Source organism: Molothrus aeneus, chromosome 1 (genome assembly GCF_037042795.1).
Source record: "Molothrus aeneus isolate 106 chromosome 1, BPBGC_Maene_1.0, whole genome shotgun sequence".
Classification (NCBI taxonomy): Eukaryota; Metazoa; Chordata; class Aves; order Passeriformes; family Icteridae; genus Molothrus; species Molothrus aeneus.
The window spans coordinates 34,771,006-34,792,380 of NC_089646.1; the positions used below are offsets into that span (position 1 = coordinate 34,771,006).

Below are 21,375 nucleotides of genomic sequence, written 5' to 3' on the forward strand. Positions count from 1 at the left end.
AGTTTTTAAGGTTCTTGTTTGCAGTTATGAATTGGTTACTGCCAGAAATTTGTGGCTAGTCACTGATTAGGAGTTGCTTCATTTTGATGTGCTGGCTCCTTCACTGAGGCAATAATCCATGGACCAGAAAGGCTGATTTTTAAAAAGTGATACAGCAGTCTTCAGTCTTCTATCACTTTCAAAAAGTGATACAGCAGAGAAGGGTTCTGGAGACTTATATTGCTGAGGAGACTTATATTGCTGACTTACATTGCATCCCTATAGGAGGAAAGGTCCCTTTGCACACTCTCACCTACCCCACAGACTTACATGTCTGTGCACACAGACAAGCACAGCCACTCCTGGAGTGCAGAACTCTCTCTCTCTACTCCTGGGAGGGTCTCCTGTAGTTTGCATGGACATTTGCCAATGAGGGGTGCTGTTCCAGGTGATTCTGGAAGGCAGACTCATCCCTGTGCCCAACCACTGGTAGCAGTTCGCTTTACAGTTGCCGTACTAGTTGAGGACAGGGTGGCAGCCCATGTCAGATGTCCCCTTCTTGTCAAGTGTCAGTGGAGCAATAGCTGCATTTATGTCCCTTCTGAATCCCAAATCTCTCATTCCTTGAGGCAGGGCTAGAGGTAGGCAGAAGTACACAGGCTGTGTATAACCTGTCCGGGTTTGTTACAGAGCCATGGAGTGCTCCCAAGGGACCAGCAGCTCAGCAGCATCCCCACAAGTGCTGTGGGCTGTGCTTCTGCTCCCCAGTGGAGACCACCAGAAAAGCTCTGTGTCAGGCACCACGGGGATCTCCTCAGGGGGCTCATCAGGGTGTCAGGACAGGATCCACCCCACCTCCCCAGCCAGGGAACGAAGCAGCCAGAGCAGCCCCTGCCATGGGCATTGGCGTTTCTCTGCTTATCCCAGAGTTCTTCTGAGGGGCTGATGTTTGAGCTGCTCTTCTGGGTATGGAGAGGGAGGCAGACTTGTTTGTCTCACATGCAGCAAATGTATTTGCAGGACATTGTTAGTGCTGGGGACTGGAGGAGCACCTCCAATCCTCAGGAGTACTTCTGGAGTATTCTCGCCCGAGGAGAGGAGAGGGATGACCACTTTTGTGCTCAAAGATAGCATATATTTGCAGAAAAGCCTCTGAAGACCTGTGTTGGCTTCCCATCAAAGTTAGCCCCTCTCCTGAGTCTAGACCTTTAATGGTTGAGAAGCTTGACCCAAGGCTTGTGGACACATCCAGGGCAGAGCAGGCAGCCAGAGCCTGGCTTGGGGATCTGCAGGAGGGCAGGGGAGCAGCACAAAATGGTCTGGGCTTTTTGTTTTGTTTTGGATGACTGCCAGGCAGTTTGTGGGCCATTCTGTTCCCTTCCCAAGTCAGGTACCTGAACTGCTGGGGCAGATGATCCTCAGCCTTCTCTCTGGTGCTGGCTGGAAGGAGGTGCTGTTGGGGACTCTGCCACCAGCCTGTGTCATGGTAGGGGAAGAGGGGCTTCTCTGCTGAGCCTGCCAGCCCAGGGCATTGCTTGCTGCTCCTGGTGTTTTTGGTGCTGGGCCTTGGTAATGCCTGACTTGAGAGCCCTGGGAGCAGCTGCGCCTCTGTGTTTGTTGGTGATGCCCGTATGGGACAATGTCCTGTGACTGCTGATGGTGCCTCAGGTACTCCAGAAGACTGAGCCTAAAATACCTGCCCTGCCTCCCCCAAAAAGCTTTCATTAACTATTGTGAAGTATTCTTCTAGTTCATAGTTCTAACTCATTTAATAAGCTGGAAGACTCCAGTCTCACAAACAACTTCCATGAAGAGGTGGTTGTAAGGTGTAAGTGGGCCACAACTTATGGGGACAACCTTTTTAGCAGGGGCTGTTGCAATAGGACAAGAGTTAATGGTTTTAAACTGAAGCAGGATCAATCTAGAGTAGGTATAAGGAAGAATTTTTTACAATGAGGATGATTAAATACTGGAACAGGTTGCTCAGAGACGTGGTGAATGCCCCATCCCTGGAAATATTCAAGGTCAGGTTGGAGGGCTCTGATCTAGTAGAAGATATCCCTACTTTATTGGAGGGGGTTGGACTAGATGACCTTTAGATGTACTTTTTGACTCAAAATATTATATGATTCTATGAAAATATAAACTCTTGCTTTAATGTCTGCAGCTTCTTTGAGTGTATTTTTTTTCCTGGGTTATTAGTTCAAGCAAACACATGCTTACTGCTTTATTTGTGTTCTGCCCTTTCAAAGTCTAAATACACTGTGTTTATTCAATGCAATGGATGATTTGGAAGCAGCTTTTTAACTCCCAGTCTCAGAACTCAGACCCTCTTATTTTTATGAAGGTATTTCAACAGCAAGATGATTCCATATTTGATTTCCTAAAAACATAGAGATAAGCCTAAATCCAAATAAAACTTACTAAAACCAGGTTGTTACACTGCTGTTAGTAAAACTAGTTATAGGACTGGTGAGAGACGTGTCTGAAGATGAGGTGTGTGTATTCGAGGATGTGAGCAACTTCACACACACACAATGTTTAAAGTGTTGCAAATCAGCCTCCCCTTGATTTGTCAGGGCTGAAAAGAACAGTTTTCAGTTTCTAGTGTCTAAAACTCTCTAGTGCTGAGTATTGCCTGAGGGGACCTGTGGGCTGCTAGTGCTCTCAGCAGAGATTTATTGCCCCAGAGGATTTTATCTTATATCCAGGAACAGTGAACACTGAAGGTTTGATTCAGGATTTTTTTTTTTTTTGGTCATTTTGCAGAGAGAGAAGTTTCCCAACTAAAAAAAAAATCTTTAAAAATGGCAATTAAAAATTGGTGAAAGTTAATAATTAATGGCTTGTAGCTGGTTTATTAATAGCCTCATTTTTCTATGTAATGAAAATCTTAAACTGTCTTGTATTTTAACTATAAAGCAAAAAAAAGTAAAACGTGACATTGGTCCTAGTTTAAAATTATTTAAAACATACAGAATTACAGAGTTTTTTTCATAAAATGTTAAAGTTTGTTTTCAGAGTTCTGGTTTAGGCATTATTTTATATAATAAAATATGGAAGGAAAATTTGGGCTGGCAGAATTTTCAAAGCTTGTGTTAAAGCCCCTAACTGCTTCTGGTATGAAAGTCAGCTAAGCAGCCTTGTGTTGTTGTTTCCCCCAGGATATCTTTAATGCTTTCTTTTTTTTTGTTTCTTCCTTCCCTTTGGAAATCCAAGTATTTATTTACATGCAAGTTAGGTAAATTCTTTTATCTATTTGTGTATCATAAACCAAAGCAATTAGCATACTGCAGTTACAGTACACTTAAAAACCAAAACACCCCTACAAAAACCTTCAGTCAATATTATTCCTGGAGGGAGAACTCTTAATTAAATTGTATGCAAACTACAACGATAGGCAGAGTTGTTTGGTGTTTAATAATAACTCTGGGTCAGGGGGAAGAGTGAAAAAGTAAGTGTAGCAGAGAGCTTTGCATGCCATTAACCCAAGGATAGAAATGAGGTCAGCCTTTGAAGGGACAGACAACACACTTATCTGCCAGCATTGGAAAGTCCCAAAAGATTAGGTTATTTGCCAGATGTTACTGGGAGTTCATCATTGACACCCTCTGCTTCATGGGCTTCATCTCTCACCACAGTTGCAGTTGCCTTTTCTGCCCTTTGCAGGCTTCCTGGAGATCTTCTCCAGTGCATAATGTTTTTTTTCCTTGAAGTAGGTTTTATTTTTTGTTTCATAGCAATAGGCATGGTGAACCATCTTAACTTGTGAAGCTGATCTGAAGCCTCATTGTTTTTCTTTCATACCCATGATAATCCTCTTGGCATAGGAACCATGGACATGAACACAGTGACTGCTACAGCTCCAGGAATGGGGCTGTGTTTGTGTAGAGATTTGTAGAAAACAGACTACTCACCTCACTTAATATTGGTAACCTTTTGAAAATTAATGAAAATTGGGGCAGACTTTCTCATAGCCTAAGAATTTTCTGTTGTTTTTTATCCCTTTGCCTGAAAAATAACTGTAAACGCAATTCTAAGCAGACAATTCTTATATTACTAGAAAATTTGTAATTAATCAAATATCACACTGAAGTGTATTTAAGTGTGTAATCCACTAAAAATTGGTAGTGAGGGAGAGTGGGTGCTATCAGATCCATCTTAGTAATGACTATATCAACCTGGAATGGCATTCTCTGCATGTATCTTCTCCTTTAAATCTTTCAAGAGTTTGGTAGTAAATATTGATTTCAGCTAATGGTGGTTTTAACTTCTTTGTGCGCATGCTTTGCCCCAAGGGACTCTGTCACGTACAGGGAGAAGCCAAGACTTGCTCATAAAGAAGAGAGCAAATATGTTTTTCCTTTAAAATGCTGGATATTAGTGGTGGTCTCTCGAAGCAAGATTCCTGCCACTTGTGTTACTGCAGTTGTTTTGCAGTTCTGCAGAACAATTTGGGAGATGGACAGTGACCTAAATAAGGACTATATTGTCACCATGTACATCTGGAACATTATATTATACACTGTATTATCACAATGCATCTGGTAAAAGAAGCCTCAGTGTTAAAGCTTTTAAAATAGTGCAGAGTCCTTTTGTAGCACCCCATTTAAAGCACTTGACGCTTTCAATCTGGCTCTAACATAACTCATCCTTCCCTCCCCTTCCTCCCTCTATTCCCTTTCCTCCCTATATTCCCTTTCCTCCTTTTCCTCCCTTTCCTCTTTCTTCCCTTTCCTCCCTTTCTTCCCATTTCCTCCCTTCCTTTTTCTTCTTTCTGTCACTTCTTCCCCTTCCTTCTTCTGCTTTTTCCCATTCCCCCCCCCCCTTTTCCTCCTCTTCCCCTCCCCTTTTTTTCCTCCATTCTTCCTTTCTTTCTTCCCTCCCTTTCAAGACCCTCATGTCTAACTTAGTCTTCTGACATGAGCACTTCAGTTAAATGTCTGATGATACAGGACAATGACAGTATTTGTTCATGTTGAGATAAACTTGGCATTCAGATGCTGTTTGACTATCCATGGACACTTGGTGTTCTCCCTAACATTTGTCAAGTCCACAGACCTAGATACTGGTTTTACTTCAGTAGGTTGAATTTCCAGCACAGGAAAGCAGAAATATTGCATGTAGGGAAAATGGAGAAGTGCTCTGTTGGTGTGTGAAATGCTGTTGCTGAAAATGCTGTTTTCCTTACCTCGGTACAGCCTGTTCTGTTAAGCCAACCTCGGTGCTGTCAGTGAGGTTCCAGTCTGGTCTCTCATGTGGTTTCAGACTTGTAACCAGGGACAGCAGGTATTAGGGTTATTCTGCAAATGCCATCAGTGGGGGACAGTTGCAGAACTACAAGCCTGGGCCATTTCCAGGTTAGGCTGGCCCTGTTTGGCCAATCACAGAGTGCAAAATAACCACATTATTCCTCAAAGTGTTTTTCCAGAGTCGAAGTAATTGCCATCTTGCCCTATAAAGATCTTATTTCTCCTATAGAATATTTCTGTGCTGAGATAACTTTCATGAACTGTTTTCAAAAGGGCTAGTTTTTTTTGGGTTTTTTTTTTTTTGTATTTTCATTTTAAAGTCACTTTTCACCTCTGTTCTCCTATTTTCATTTTTGTCTTCTGTGGCCTGTGCTTAGTAATTCCACAGCCATTTTTGTAAAACAGCAAATCCATTTGCACTATGGCAAGTGAATCCATGATGGGTTTCCTTTACTGAAATGGGGAGTCCAAAGAATGTAATTATTTAGACTTGTGCATTTCCACTAGACTTGAGAGACTGATCATCCAGTGCAGCGGACAAATTGTGCCCTCTACCAAGTACTTGCATGGGTGATACACAGTGCTGGGCTCTCACACTGCTGCTATGTGGGAAGGCAGTAGGTCATCTGCTTTCTATTTTGGGTTTCTTTTTCAGAGGTATCCTTTTACTCCCCTCCTCTTCCTCAGCCCAGTCCTCAGTGGTTTGCAGTCCTTCCACTGTCTTTCTTTTTTCCATTTCCACTGGGGTCTTCTTGCCTCCAGTTCCCTTGTGGTTCTTTCTCCCTGTATTTTCCCCCCTCCTTAATTCTGGAGTTTTCCAAAATTCATTCTTGTTCTATTTTGAAATATGCTATATTTACCCCATATTCTTTTAGTTATCCCCAGTTATGCTCTTTCTTGAGAAGAAAGCAGCTCTGCATAAGCAGAGGAAAGTCAGAAAGCAGCTATTTGGCTTTTTTTGATAACAGAAACAGTGGGTTTTAGTGGACAAATGCTGAGTTAGGGGACCAAAAGCTTTTCTCCCTTGGCTGATTTGAAGGTAAATACATGTACCTGTAAGAGAGAGAAGGGACAAAACCTTAGGACTGTTAGGGAGCCTTCCCAGCACTGAGTTTTGTTCAGGCAGGCAATAAGTAAACCATGTGTCCATTTAAAAAGAACTAGGGTGTTCAGAAGCATGAAAAAGGAATCTTTTTGATACTTTTTGCAAATGATCCTCGAGGGTGCCAGTGGCTAGTGACTTCACAGATGCCAGCCACGGGGAAAGGACCGAAGGAAGGCTGCTTGCTGTTGAGGCAATTCACACATCAACTGCTTTTTGAGAGCACTGGGCTCTGCCTGAAGATTTATGGGCCTCTCTTCTTTTAAAATAAATGAGTAAAGGACCAAGCTGAGTGTTTTTCCACACATAAATGTCATAAATGCAATCCCAAAAACTTCACTGGAGCACCAGCAAGGGGCTCAAGCCCCAGCTCAAATGTGCATCGTATTAAAGTCCTTCTTGGGGACTCCAGACACAAATTGCTTTCCAACATCCAGAACCATTTGGAAATGCTTTAATCCTGAAACCAGGGGGTTTCTAATGGAAATGTTGACAGACCCTTCGTTGTAGCAGCTGAAGCAGGCAGGGCTGTGATAATGAGCCTGTATGCCTGCATGGTGGAAAGCGTGGTGCTAGCTCAGAAAACAAGCACTTCCACTGAAAAGCCCACACTGAGAAAAACCACCGTGCACCGTTCCAGCACAATGCTGCTTCAAATTGGCTTTGCTCAAGCAAGTATGTATTGGGAACAACCATGGGCATTAACCCTGCGTGTATTACACTTCCAAAACCAACAAGTCTTAATAGCATTTCTAATAACGCTCTAATTATCTATAAATAGCACAGTATTGAATAGCCATGGCTAGCAATTTAAAATGCTGCATACACACTGATGGGGTTCTTTGCTATTCACAAGTGCAGTGTGACCATGTCTCCTCTCACTTTTTAAACATTGTGCCTGTGACCCTAAAAAAAAGGCGATGCTTCATTTGTTGCTCATGTCTCTGCATTCTCTGTTAGCGCTAGAGACCATGTGCTGTGTACCTGTGTTTGGAAATCTCAGTGACCTTGGTCACACCAGGCTGAAGAAACCTGTCTTGCAAGCATGAACCCAGGTGATTAATTTCAACAAACAGGTTGCTTATAAGAGTGTAATTACTCACTTGTGCAAATGGCAGGATGGGTGCACTGACCTGCATTAGACACATTGTAGTGTACACCTCCCCATCGGTTCTTTTTCCTCTGTTAATCAGAGGCCTGAAAACCCTGCAACATTTAGACAGCTTGAGGTTGAAGGCTGAAATGTCACTTTTAAAAGAGGGTTAAAAAGGTCACACAGCTGCAAATAATAATAGCCCAATGAAAATCAGATTCTTACTGCAGCCTACTTCAAGAATAACATTGAAACAGGAAACAAGCCTGCTTGATGTTTTTACCAGTATGGCAGTAAGATTACTGCTGAGTTTAAAAAGGGGGAGAGAGAGACAGAAAGGAGCATGCTTTCTTGATCTTAGATGTAAGAACAGTTTTTCTGGTTCAGAAAAGATGATCCTGGGGCTATGCAAAATCTCCTTGAAGAGAGGACATGGGGTACTTCCCTCTGCATGCTGCTGAGAGGAGATGTAGTCTGTTGCTGTGTTCTGAGAGTGGTTTTGTTTCTTCTGTTTGCTTTTTTTTTTCTTTGTTATGCTCTTGCATTCCTCGCTGTGGGCTTTAGTTTTATTAATTATAATAAAAACTTTTTAGAAGACTCTTATGCAAAAATCAAGGAGTAGGAAAAAAATCTTGACTTGCTGCAGAACTTACTTGTTTCTCTACCATGTGCCGTAGGTTGGAGAAGCCTTTCTCTTGTATTTTTTATTTATTTCTTTTTATAATTAGGGTACCTTAACTTCTCCTGAGCAAAGTGATATTTCAGGAGAATGGCAGGCTACAACAGCATAGCAGATTTCCTCACTTACACATTCTGCCAATAAGGCTCTTTACGTGGTCACAATAGGGCAATAAATGCTGACAGATGTTGTTAACATGTCTATTAAAATTCAGCCCCCTTTTCTGCTGGATTATACACTCATGGCTATTGTTAATAATATCAGAACTAATGCTGACATATTGATAATAGTGTTCGCTTTTATTTATAATCCTTGACTGTTCCTTCAAAAAAGTCACAAAGTTGCAATAAATTAAGCTATTGATAACAGAAGCAAAAAACTCAGACTGGAGCAATTTTTTAACTTTACAGTCATCATAGATTTGTCTGATATTCTTCATGTGCATTAATTGCAGTGGTTTTTAGTAGTACTACAAGAGTTGCATGAGTGGACCTTGAATTTTTAAGATCCAAAAGGCTAATAAGCACCTTAATTTAGATGGAAAAGCTGCTGTGATATATTTTTATTAGGTGAAGTGGAAATGTTGCCATTGGTTGTGTTATTTCCTTCCTTCACCTGCACACAGTGTGGAAAAAGAAGACGTGGATTGTGTGGCCCAGCAACACCCGTGAGACATGTGAAGAGAAGTGTGTGCCAGAGGCTGTGTGCAGCTGTCTGGGCTGAAGGATGGGAGATGCCTACCTGCATCCTGAGAAGGATGCCATGCAAGCTGTGCTGTGCACTGCCAGAGCAGCTCTGCTGCTGAGAGCCCCCATCCTGCTGCAAACCTGGGGCGAGGCCCAGTGGTGCCAGTGCCTCCAAGCTTTTGCAGAGTTCAGTGGGATTGAGGCATGCAGGAGGTTCACACTCACAGCCCAGAATTTCAGCTGCTTGTTTCTGGTCAACATTCAAGCACAACACTGGAATTACTTCCATATGATAACCAAGAACCAGACACTTGCAAAAAGCGTAGGCAGCAGGCAGCTTCTTCCACTCATTTACTGTTGTAAGAGAGTCAGTGGCACCAAAGCCTCAACTGCAATGATTGCACCACATGCAAACACCAATTCTGCACGGTGCAATTTGTCTTTAGGGCACTGTACCACCTGGTAATACGTTGTACAGGTCAAGTTCTCCTAGACAGCACTTGGAGTGCAGGTGATAGAGTCATTCTGGATTATTGCTTCTTTTATGTTTAGTGTCTGTAAGGAATGATTCTCATGGAAATAAGCAGTTGCTTAAACATTTGGGAAAAACAATTTGATGTTGAATCTGATGCCTTTTCCAGGTACTCAGAGTAAACAAGAAGTCCATGTCTTCTTATAGTTGATTTCCCGGAGCTGATCCCTGCACTCAGGATTCTAGTCCTCATCTAGGGTGTTATTTTGCTGCTTAGTCCATGCTTATCTACTAGATAACCTTGAGAATAATTTAATTGTTATAAGAGCATCTGCTGATGGATTCAAGGACTAAAGGTCAAGCTCAGGGTGGGGAGGGAAGTCTTAGACTTGCAATACTCAATAAGAAATCAAACTCCAAATAATTCCTGGTAATGTTTTGAAATTCACTTGGACACTTGGGACCAGAATTATAACTATCTTGTTTTCTTTAACTGAGTCTCATCTGTTGTTTTGCTATTGAAAATGCTGTTGTCACTGTCCCCTGAGGAGGGGAAAAAGGGGTAACAGAAATCTTTGGCAGTGCTTCAGTTGCAGGAGCAATTGAGATATTAAATAAAGCCTTTCATTATCCATGCGTAGCTTCCTTTTTTTTCTTTTTTTTCTGTGTAAAGGAAAAAGTTGTCTTTAGGAAAGACAACATGCCTGGGGTCACATCCCATAAATAGAGGTGGATTTAAAAATCTAACTTAGCTGGAGGTTCTGGTTTTGTTTTTTGCGGGGGTTTGTTTTTCTAGTCAGTTATCTCTCTGCTGCTTGTTTCTTTCAGACAGGATAGTATAATTCAGAGTATTTTTATGGCTTCATCTCTGAAGAGCTTGTCTATGCACAGTCTGGAACTGAAATAACTGAAATTAGAAGTAATTTAACACCTTAAGTTATTTTAGTATGCGAATATACTCTTTCATTTCTGATTATGAGTATCCTATTTCAGTTTAACATAGCTGTAAGTTAAATCAAAACAGGATATGAATAATCTTAAAGGAGTAAATTAGGTACAATTTTAGTTATTTTGGTTCTAGCCTTGTGTGGATACATAACTTATGCCTGAGTTAGGGTCTTTCTTGGCACTTTATTGTATTATAAATCATTTGTCTCAGGCCAGATGTTGGTAGAGATGCCCATATCAGGAAGATCATTTGAGGCTTATTATCAACTTTTGGGAGAAGTGTCCATGTGGAGGTTGAAGGGCAAATGAAAGTAGAAATCCTTCACTTCTGGACTCTGCTCCTAGGAGTCAGTGGAGTCAGACAGAGTGGGGTTTTTATGTCACAATTAGGAAAATATACTGTCAGGCTAATGTCCAGCAGAATGAAGTTTAATTAAAAAGAAAACGTTATCACCCAGTGACAAGAATTGCTGCAAGTACGGGTCTGGCTGATGTACAGGTTAATGGTGAATTACACTCTCAACTGTAAGCATGCTAAAGATACTCCTGATGATAGGAAAAATGAACTGTAGTTTGAAAAAAATTCAGTGGGTTTGAGCAATTTTACCACCTGTCCCTCTGCAGATTTTTGCAGTTATAAAATCAAATTCTGCTTCTCCAACAAGATATTTCTCTTTGGGTCATGAAAAATTTACCCAAACATCACCCAGATATTTTTCTAAAAGAGGCTGTGGTGAGGTTGTTTTAAGGGATTTCAGGGAATTTCTAAACATAAGTCATCTGCTTTAAGATGGGTCAGCCACTACATTCTAGCTGGTAAAAACAGTTGTTCCAACAGGCTGAAAACATTTCCCAAATAAATGACTTACTTATTTCACTCCCTAGAATTTTACTAAAATTTAATTTTTTTTTTCCTCAGGGACACTGCCCAAGTACTGACTCAAATTCAGGTGCATAACTGCATTCTGAGGGTGAATGTTTCACACCTTGCCTTTATTTAAGACTTGGGAGCTTTCCCCCAGGGTTTAGTTGAAGGTTACAGGACTGGAAATGCTATGTGGAAGTGCAGTTTTAGACAAAACTTCACTGCTGAAGCTCCTGAGGCTCTGGTTGACCTTTTAAAGGATGGGGATGCACAGTTACCTTGTGTGCATGTATGTAATGTATTTAAGCTATTAATATCAGACAGTATGGATGCAGAACTTCAAAAAGTGGGTTCTTTCTCAGAAGTAACCTAGACGTCTGGTTTTAATGTTGTTCAGCAGGAACTGAAGGAGGAAAGGTAAAAACCTTTAATTCAAGATATTTCTGAGAAGACACGGTCTTATCTAATAACAGCACTGAACATATGCTATTTTTTGAGGCAGATTTATGCTGTGAAAGCTGAACTTTATTTCTTTCTTAACAGTAAATTGATGCTCAGGAAGGAGCAATAAGAATTTAGTCTCTAGAGAGCCTGCTGAATATTAGCAAAATTAGTGCTCTGTTCTGATGTGTTTGCGGAGTTTGAAATAAAAGCACAAACTGCCATTTCTGTATGTTGCATGCATGTGTGAAGTTTAGAACGTATATATTCATAGGTTCCCTTTCTTTCCCCCTTCCCCTTTTAACATGTAGATTTATGAGGAATCAAAGATGAACTTGGAGCAGGAGAGGCCTTTTGTCTGCAGTGCCCCAGGCTGCTCACAGGTGAGTGGAGTCAGCGGTGATATTAATTGAGTCCTCAGCACTAGCTCTGGCTTGTATAATGCCTCCTGATATATTAACACATGTCTAATAATAATATGTGTGTCAGGGGTTTCTTTTGTGGGTTTTTTTTTTAAGACCTGCTTCCCCTCAATTCTCTCCTTTCCCACAAGACACTATTACAAAATATTTCAAGCAAATACTGCAGCCAGTCAAAAGCGAGATGGTGCAAGTGCTCCTCAAGCTGCTTCTGTGATTTTTCTCATCCCAAAGCCTAATGTTTCAAGAGATGTATTGCAGATTCCTTTAGGGACTATCAAGAGAGGACACACTAGGTAGAACACATTTATCTGTCTTCTGCTGAGATGTATAATGGAATATACTATGTTGCTATTAGAAGGCCCTAACGCTCCTGTGGTTTTCTTTCTATTTTAAATACTTAAATGCAATGATATCTTATTAGGTGATTTTTATTTATTTATTTATTTATTTTTAGTCTTTAAGACATCTTCCTACTAAATATTTTGTGTGCAACCTGTAGATAAATTTTGCCCAAGGGTGTGCATTTGGGATTCCTGTCCTTTTGACTGGTGCTCTGCCATATGTCTCCAAGGGCAAAACCTGACTTGTAACATTAGATGTTTAATGAGCTTAAAAAAACCCTGAAGTGACAAGGATTTTACCTGCTGAGATTTGAACTGGGGTGTGTGTGGTTTTTTCAGTGATTTTGCAGTGGTGAGGGAAGTTCCCCCACATGCAGTGATGAGGGAAATTCCATGTGTGGCACTTCTGACCCTAATTTGTTTTAGTAACAAGAGTTTGTGAGTAAAATCTTCAGACAAGGTCATCTTTTGGGCTTTTGCCATGGGCTCCCTGTGTGCATCCATAACACATGATACAGCTTACCTGTTTCCCAGAGTCCTCCTCTCTTAATTAGTGAACCTTTCCCTGTTTCAACTGTATGTTGGGAGTTTTCAGCTGGGTAAGATATTTACAGCTCCTTAGGTTCTACTGGAAGAGGGGTGGGTGACTGTTAATGAAGTGTAGGTGTTGATGTTGCCAAGAGCTGAAATAAGGAGAGGCAGTAGCCTTCAGTCCAGTTAACAACTGGCTGAGTGGCTTTGCTGTTTCACTACGTGGGAGTTTTTCCATGGGAGGCAGAGTGCATCTTTTGGATTATCCCTCAGGCTGAGAATATGTCCCTTTAGATTTCCACATTCAGAGTTAAACTTTCACCATTCTGTCACAGACGTAGAATAAAAGTATCTGAGTTTAATTGTGATGTTTATTTACCTTTTTGATGAAACTAAATTCCACTGAAATCAGTGGACTTGAGTGTTTTCATGTCAACTCTTAATTAGTTTCCTCAGTGGAGGAGAAGCTGATCCAGACAAGCTCTTTTAGGTGTTCAGAGAGCAACTTTGGTTGCATGCTGTTACAATTTGGAAAGATGAACAATGTAGATGTAAATTCCATCTTAAAAAACATTTAACTTCCCATTCCCCAACATGACCCCTATTTGTAAAAAATGAGGACTTGACACAAGTGCATAATGCAGAGCTGCTGTCCAGCTAAGCTGGCTGGGGCTTCTCTCCTAGCCCCTGCAGATGTGTGCTGAGGGCTGATGGAGTCAACCTTCTAAACAAAAAATAAAGTAGACTTTTAGAAAAAAGACAGAGAAGTCTGGGCTGGAGGAACAGTTTCTCCTCTGTTGCCACACACCCTGTTTAAGCTGCCTGATTTCATCATGAAGAGAGAGAGTGGCATCCATGAAGGAAAATCCATTTTCAGGAGAAATAAATGTGGGGTTTTTTCACCCCCTTCATGATTTCATTGAGCAAAGTCTTTCTCAGACATTCCCCTTGTTCTTAACATAAATTCCTAATGCTGCATTTCTTCCAGATGAGTAAGCAGTGAACCAGGATTTCACAGTGAGAAAAAGGTCTTTGGGATTTCTTTCTTTTCCATTTTTTTTTTGTTTTTTCCTCCAGAGAATTCAATTCCATTATTTATGCTGCTTTGTCTATGGGTTTAGAGAGATTCTCAGAAGGTGTAACATATGGCAATTATTTATACTTTAGCCACAAGCAAAGTCACTTAGCCAAGAGTGTACTGTGTTGAAACCATTAGGTCCCTTTAGCTCTGTTGTTGCCATTGTTTTTTGTCTCCTATGTACCTGTTGGTTTAAAGAGCTGCTTTTAATTTTTTTTTTTCCTCAAGCCTTGGTGATACTACTTTTGGCTTTTGGTAGTCCTGAAATAACCCAGTTGAAACCTCTCAGTAGCAAAGTTCTGTGTATGCACATTCTGGTGAAGGAAACTTCACAGAGCCATTCTGCTGTTCGAGCCCAAATGTGCAAGTACTTGGGAGTTTATTCAAGCTTGTCTCTTCTTTGTTTTGTTCAAAAAAAGTTATTTCTGTTAGAAGTCTGTAATCAGATTGTAAAACAAACTTAGCGCACTGATTAGTTTCTTACAAAAAACATCTCTCCACCTTCTCTGCTTGACAAAGGAGAATAATTTGATTTAGTATCATAAAGGGTCATAACTAGCTGCTATAAAACTGTGCACCATTTAATTGCCACTTCAAATCAAGTCAAAGTATCAGATATTTCCAAAATTAAAGACGTGTTTTGCCTGAATACTTTTGGATAGAAAAAAAGCTGGCTTATTTAGTTATTTTTATAGCTGTTCATCAGATATATGTTGCAGAAAGACACAAAAGCAGAAAAATCCAGTAAAGTGATTTAAGATTTGCCTCATTACTTAGCATTTGCCGTGGGCTAAGAGTATACAGAACAGCAGCTATTGCAGATGCTCAGGCATGTGGTGACTTGTGGGGCTGTGGTAGCTGGAGTGGGTGTCTGAGACCCTTAGAATCTAAAACTTGGACTGTAATTTTTTCCAAGGAGTTGCATGACACCTTACGGTTTGTCACCCCAGAGAGCACGGCAGCAAATGTGTTTCTAAATCAAGTACAGCTATTTGTTACTCATACTCACTTGTATTTTCAAATATTCTGTTTCCTGTGCCATTTGGACACATTTCTAGCTGGATAAATTTCTTTCTGTCTCTCATTTTTGAAATTCTGTCCAATGCCAAAAGTTTATTAGAGAATTAAATTCTTCTTTTTTTTCTTTTTTTTCTCTCTTCCTCTCTCTCTTTCTGTGTTTGCCTGACAGCGTTTTCCAACAGAGGATCATCTGATGATTCACAGGCACAAACATGAAATGACTTTGAAGTTTCCTTCAATAAAAACAGATAATATGTTATCAGGTAAGAAGACATGAATTCAAGAGTTGAGATAACTATTCAGATGATGTTGAAAGCATGACTCCTATTGGAAAGCTACTGGCAAAATCACTCCAAGATTGGTTTTAAAAAGCCTCAGCTCCAATTAAACAACCAGGAGAGGTGGATTGAGCTAGAATGCATATATTTGAATAAAAAGACAGTTGCCATTCTTCTGCCTTCATACAAGTTTGCCATGAGAGGGAAAGAAATCATTGAACCTCGGGCATGCTGGCAGCTCTATCATTGATTTCCAGTGAAATACAGGCACTTAAGCATGTGTCACTTGGGAGCCCAGCAGTGAGAGTGTTAATGAAGTACATTTGTGCTGTTGCTGGAAGAATTGCTATTTAGGCTGGACAGACTCCCTTCAGCAACTGGACGAGGCCACATTGTGGGGGCCACCTGTGCGGTGACTCAGGAACTGACCCCTGTAAATAGCCATAACCAGAACGGTGAACAAGTGGGTGATATCCAGTGCTCTTTCCCCATCTCTCTCTGCACTTCCCCCTTCATAGGCAGGGTTATTTGGTATTAGGTACAATTGTACCCTATAATTTATTGAGTAGTATATTTCTTATGCAGTCTTTCTGCGCTCTTCTCTGTGTAACCACATATCAATGGCTTGCTGGCCTTCAGCCAGTGTTGGGTAAAGTGGAGCTAGCCCTTCATTTTACTTCTTTCCTCTCCTATTCCCTTTCCTATTGTTCATTCTTTGGGCTGTAGTAGTGGACTATTTAGAATAGTATCTCTAGACTTTTTCAGGTTTCAAAGTAATGGTAGAAAACCCTCTCTGTGATGCAAATGTGTGTGTGGATGTTCAGTAGTGTTTGATGTCTGTCTTTTGCAATAGGCTTCTTCAAGATAAATTGTGCCATTTCAGATGCAAATGTAAATTTATTAAAGGGACTCCAGCAGGCTAACTATTTTCTGGTTAAACTGTTTCCATTTTTATGAAAATCATAATGAAGTAACAATGGCTTGCAAATATTTAGGTCTTTTTTTGGGGGGTTTTTTTGTTGGGACTCTAGGCACCAATGAAAAGTTAGACAGCCTTTTTCCCAAATAAAATTTATTTTGCTTTTCATTTTTAAAATGCCATAGTGGACTAAGTTTAGAAAGAAACAGTACACGGCATTTTGACGACTAGGTCTTGAAAAGTGCCTGAGTGCCAACTATGCCCACAGAATCCTGTGTTTGCAAGCACAAATGAGGAAAAGCTTCTTTTGCATTTGGCTGCGTCCTTTGGCAGTGAAACTGCTTGAAGACATCTGTGCTGTGGGCACATTAGCCCTGTGCAAGTGCTGGCTTTTGTTAAAACTTTCTGTTTGGCAAGAACTTTTGTTTGAGTGCAGTTTCTAAGGAATCTATTCTGTCATCAGGAATCCCCTGAGCAGAGTAGCTCCATTTATGTTTGGTAACTTCTGTGATTTAGCCATCCTGCTCCTTGCAATGGGTTGCTTTCCTAAGCAAAAACAATGTCTGTCTTCCAGCACTACCACTGGTACTGGGCCCCTAAACCTGCAGTTAGCCAGCTGTACATACTAATGTGGAATTTTCTGGCCAGAAAGACTCTGAGATTGCTTCTAAGGGATGTATTCTTTGAGGTTTGTTTATGATGATCCTGTGTAGTAGTGAAAGAATAAAAAGATACATGTGTTCCCAAGGACTGTGGCCAATGTTCCTGACCATAATGTCCTGGCAAATTGGTTCTGCTGGTGTATTGATTCCTCTTTTTGTGTTTGTTTGCTGAATTTGTTTGGCATTTTGCAGTCCTTACTCAGGAAGCATCATAGATCATCTACTCTCTGCAGGAAGACATTGAAAAATAGTTGTTTCATTACCCACTGAAACCCTGGGGAAATCTAAATACCTTAAAGTTTAAGATGTTTTATTCTTAGATTTCAGAATGAAAAATTAATGATAAATGGGGAAAAGAGACATACTTTTCTCTTAGACATTTGTCTTCATGTCTTCCTTGTTTTTTGCATTTTTGCTTATGTGACTTTTTTAAAAAAAATGTTCCTGTCATCAGTAGGTTCAAAGAATTGCAGCAGCAATTGCCCTGTAATAAGCCAGGTGCAGTGTTAGTTTTCCCCCCCTCCTCTTTCTCCTAAGCTGCCTAGAAGTCAGATTTCCTAATTTTTTTCCGGTATGTTGTGTACTATCTTTTAATTTGTTGTGCATGATCCATATATTATCAACAATTAGTCATGAAAAATAACACACTGTATGCTTTCAGGTAGACATTAAAATTATTTACCCTGTTTACAGAGGTGGCTTAATCCACAGTCTGGGTTCACTATAATATCAGTAATATTTAACACACATTAAACAGGTTTTCTATAAACTGTTCCTGGAAGTAGGCACTGAAACTGTTGATTTTGTACTAGACATCTTAGAAACTAAGCAAAATATGACTTGGGAAGAAGTAACTTGTTTTTTGTGTGAAATCTGTGTTTGGATCTAAAATATAAGCTTCTAAGGGAGAGGTAAAATTATGTTATATGTGAAGTTATATGTTGTTATGGAGGTGTGGTCAGTGTCTAATAAACAATGGTGCACGACCTGATTGCAGCAATTGGTCCTGTGGTGCTTTACCAGGTATGTCTTTCCAGGAGCTTCCAAGCTATCAACTACCTTCACTATGTTTTCTGCCTTTGTTTTCATGCTGGCTTAAGAAGAACAAGTTATAATAAATCTGTTCAACCAATCTCTTGAACCAATTCAGAAACTCCAGCTACCCATGTACACCAAACTGCTTTCTGTTCTCTGAATGTATAAATGGAAAGAAAATTCACTAGAGGCATAGCACTGAAATGCAAGTGATACTTTTGTTGCACAACTTGACAATACAATTCTGTCTTTTAGAATTAATTGTATTTGTTCCTCTTTGTTTTATATATTTTATTTTTGTTTGTTAGAAAGTCTTGTTAAGAATATGGATAAAGAGTCATTGGTGTTTTCCATTTCCATCTTTCCAGCTAAAAAAGAGCTGTTTGAGATAACACAGGATATCTTATGTAAGTTTTGCATGCTAGTCACCATTGCAGGCCACTTTATAGCTACACTGACTGAAATAGATATCAGCTCTTTGCTGTTGTAGAGAGTGAACAGTGTTTGCATTGCTTTGAAACTCTACATTGTGTTGTGTGACAAAGCTTTTGTGTTTAAACACCAAAATATTAATGTCTGTAGAATAGATTGCTTCCTCCAGGGAAATAATAAAAGCCCTGTGGGACTGAACTTTGGGAGCTGGGGATTATCTACATAGAAACCTTTTCTTCTTCCTCATTCTATTTAATGAAACCAAATCCTCTAGAGTTTTGGTGATAAAGCCCACTGTGGAGGTAGAAACAGTTTTCTCTAGATGGAAGAAGTGCCTGTAATAAAGGAAGTGCAAAGGTATTCCTTTTCCCAAGTAATGCCTGTGCCAGTGAGGCAATTTGCATCACTCTTGGTTGCCTTAATTTTTCCCTCCTTGTAGTTTACACAGAGGGATTTATATAGGCATGAATTTTGAGGTATGTGAAATGATTGGGTGTGAGGACTCATAGTGTAGTTTGTTTTCTTGCTTGCTTCTGTGTCCCTCGCTTTATCAAAAATGAAATGAAACATTTTCATACATTTACTGGTCAGTTTCAGAGTGACCAGAAGACTTTAAAAATTGGTTGTACCCAGTATGTTTATCCCTCCAGGAAAGTCCAACCAGCACTTTAAAGAGTACATATTTAGGCAGTAAGGTTCTTGGTAGCCCTCGTCTGGGTGGGAGCAGTTTCACCACCTATGTTTGGGTGCACTTCTTCTTCCTCTCCTCTTTCTCCACCTGGTTGTTGTGTTATGATGTTGAACTCCTAAGTGCACTTGGGTGGAAACCTGTGAAATCAATGAAGAAACTTTTCTAAACTTCTCAGGACATTCCTCTGTCTTTGTGGCTGCTTGATGGGCAGCCCTTCAAATTTCTGTGCTAGCCCCATTACTCTGACTTTGTTATCATTGTATGAAAGCACAACACGGGTAAGTGTATAACTTCAACAGAGCCCACAGCTGAACAAGCCAAGTGTCTATTATTATTGCACATCAGACTAAACAATTTTTTTTTTTTTGGAAAGAAAAATGAAGAATCAAGTTACACACTTTGCAGCTTGGCTGTTAGGTATCTTTCACCAAATCAGATTTTTTTTCTTTTTTCTCAAAATGAAAGCTTGTTTCAAATAAGTGTCCTTTGATTCTCCAGGGCTTTTTTAAACTGGTAGCATGCTTTAAAGTTTCCTTTTGTGTTTTGAGGGATGAAATTCAGGAATTCAAGGTAATTTTACAAAACACATTCTGGATGAATCAAGTAAGTTTCTGTATAGCAAGCTAATGTTGTATTTCCTTAGCTGTTGTTTTGAAAACAATGTATTGAGACTGAGTGTCCTTTCTGAGACTATTATTTCAATCCCCACTCCCCTAAATGAACAACAACAAAGAAACCCCCATGTATTGTCAAACATTGTGAGTACATAATGGAACCTTTTGACTTTGTTGAAGACTGCAAGTTCCCCATTGACTTAACACACGTATATTTTTTATGAGTCTGAAAAATCAGGTATCACTTCAGACATTGAGGACAGGTATTCAAAAGTCAGCAAGCAAAATATACTCAGTATGTGAAAGTCTGGCCTGAATATGATTGCTGAGTGCATCTGAAATCCCTTCCTGTCAGATACAGTAGGTTAACTTGGGATCATATTGGCTTGCTCTTGGCTTATATATTGTCCATTTACTTTTTTGAGACTTATTTAAACTTGATGTTTCTTGCAGCCTTTGTGGTCATGGCTGTGTCATCAGAGAGGCTGATTATTCTCCTGAGTAATAGGCTGAACAATATTTTCATTGCCTAGTCTGAATCTGTGTTTAGGCTGTTAATGAATTTGAGATAGAAAAAAGTTCCTAAATAATTATCAGATGACAGTTTTACCTATGAAGTGACAGATGGCTAGAGGTAGATGCCTCAAAGGATAGTAAACTGCTTCTAGAGGATGGAACTAGTTGAGGATGGAAAGATTTTTCCCTGTTGAACGTTGGGATAGCTGATCAGTATCTTGGGTTAACCCAGATAATCCTGTATTCCAAGCTGCCAATACAAAATACAGTTTGTGACTAATATTAGAGCCCTGGGTTGTGTGAGCAGCAGTGTGCCTGCAGAGCAGCTTCCTACATAGTGTGTGTCCTCAGCAGGAATGCTGAGAGTGGTGCTGGCTCTGTCTGAGTTTTGGTCCAGATGGGTCTGGCTCCTCCAGTTACTGAAGTGCAACAAATCAGGGCCCTGTTCTCAGTGAGTCTGCAATAGTTGTGGGCGCTGGTGATAGCAACAAAAGCTTTGTTTGTACCAACAGGGAACAATGAGGTCAGGCACAAGCTGTTGGAACTATTAATGCATTTTTAAGTGCTGAGAATTAGGAATATTTTATTAATTCTGGGAGACCTGAATTTGTAGCTTATGCTAGGGTGTCCCTTGTGATACTCCTCCCAATTAAAACATAAAGGCTTGCTTAATCTAGGTAAGAGAATTTCTGTGGTGTTGAGAGTGATTTCTTCTACTAATTTGCCCACATCCTAAAGGAGAACTGGTGTTTAGCAGAGACAAAATATTTGGTTGCTCGGGAGCAAATCAAGCTCATTAGACTTGGGAGTCTTGAAATCCTGAGACCAATGAGTGCAGTGTATGTGCAGTGTAACTACTTTACTACACAAAGTCTTAAGATTTTGAAGTCTGGATCTGTATCAGCTCTGCCCTCACAAAGACAGATGTTTTGTGGCCTTCTGGTTCCTGTGAATGTTGAAGGCTGAAGTATTAGAACTAGGAAGGCAGGTCATGTTTTACATCTGGCTGAGCTGACTTCCAGGAGGTCTGTGGATGAAGCTTAGGCTGGCTGGTTGGTGGTGCTCCTTCCTCAGTTGGGAGAAACGAGGGGCTGTCTGTTTTAACAAAAAATCTTGATGTGAATTCCTGCCAGTCTGATTTCTGGAAAATAGGACCTGCAGTAACAGTATGGGGTGACTGAGGTAATAAAATAAGATCACCATTTCGATATGTAGGTGGTGTAAACAGTGTCATTATCAGTTTTGATCTTTTGAGATATTAAAATACTTAATTGGAAAGTTCAGCTGTAGGTAACATCATTGGTAATCTTGTGGTGCAG

At 40.3% G+C, this 21,375-nt stretch overlaps 1 protein-coding gene across 1 annotated transcript in view; it reads left to right on the forward strand.

Moving 5' to 3' along the window:
* The first annotated feature begins 7,699 nt into the window (after positions 1-7,699).
* Positions 7,700-21,375, forward strand: part of CREB5 (cAMP responsive element binding protein 5) — a 211,546-nt gene continuing 197,870 nt past the window's right edge. Inside the window, exons 1-3 of the mRNA XM_066569273.1 lie at positions 7,700-7,711; positions 11,829-11,900; positions 15,079-15,172. Of these exons, the coding sequence (XP_066425370.1) occupies positions 7,700-7,711; positions 11,829-11,900; positions 15,079-15,172 (178 nt within the window). The remainder of the gene's footprint in view (positions 7,712-11,828; positions 11,901-15,078; positions 15,173-21,375) is intronic.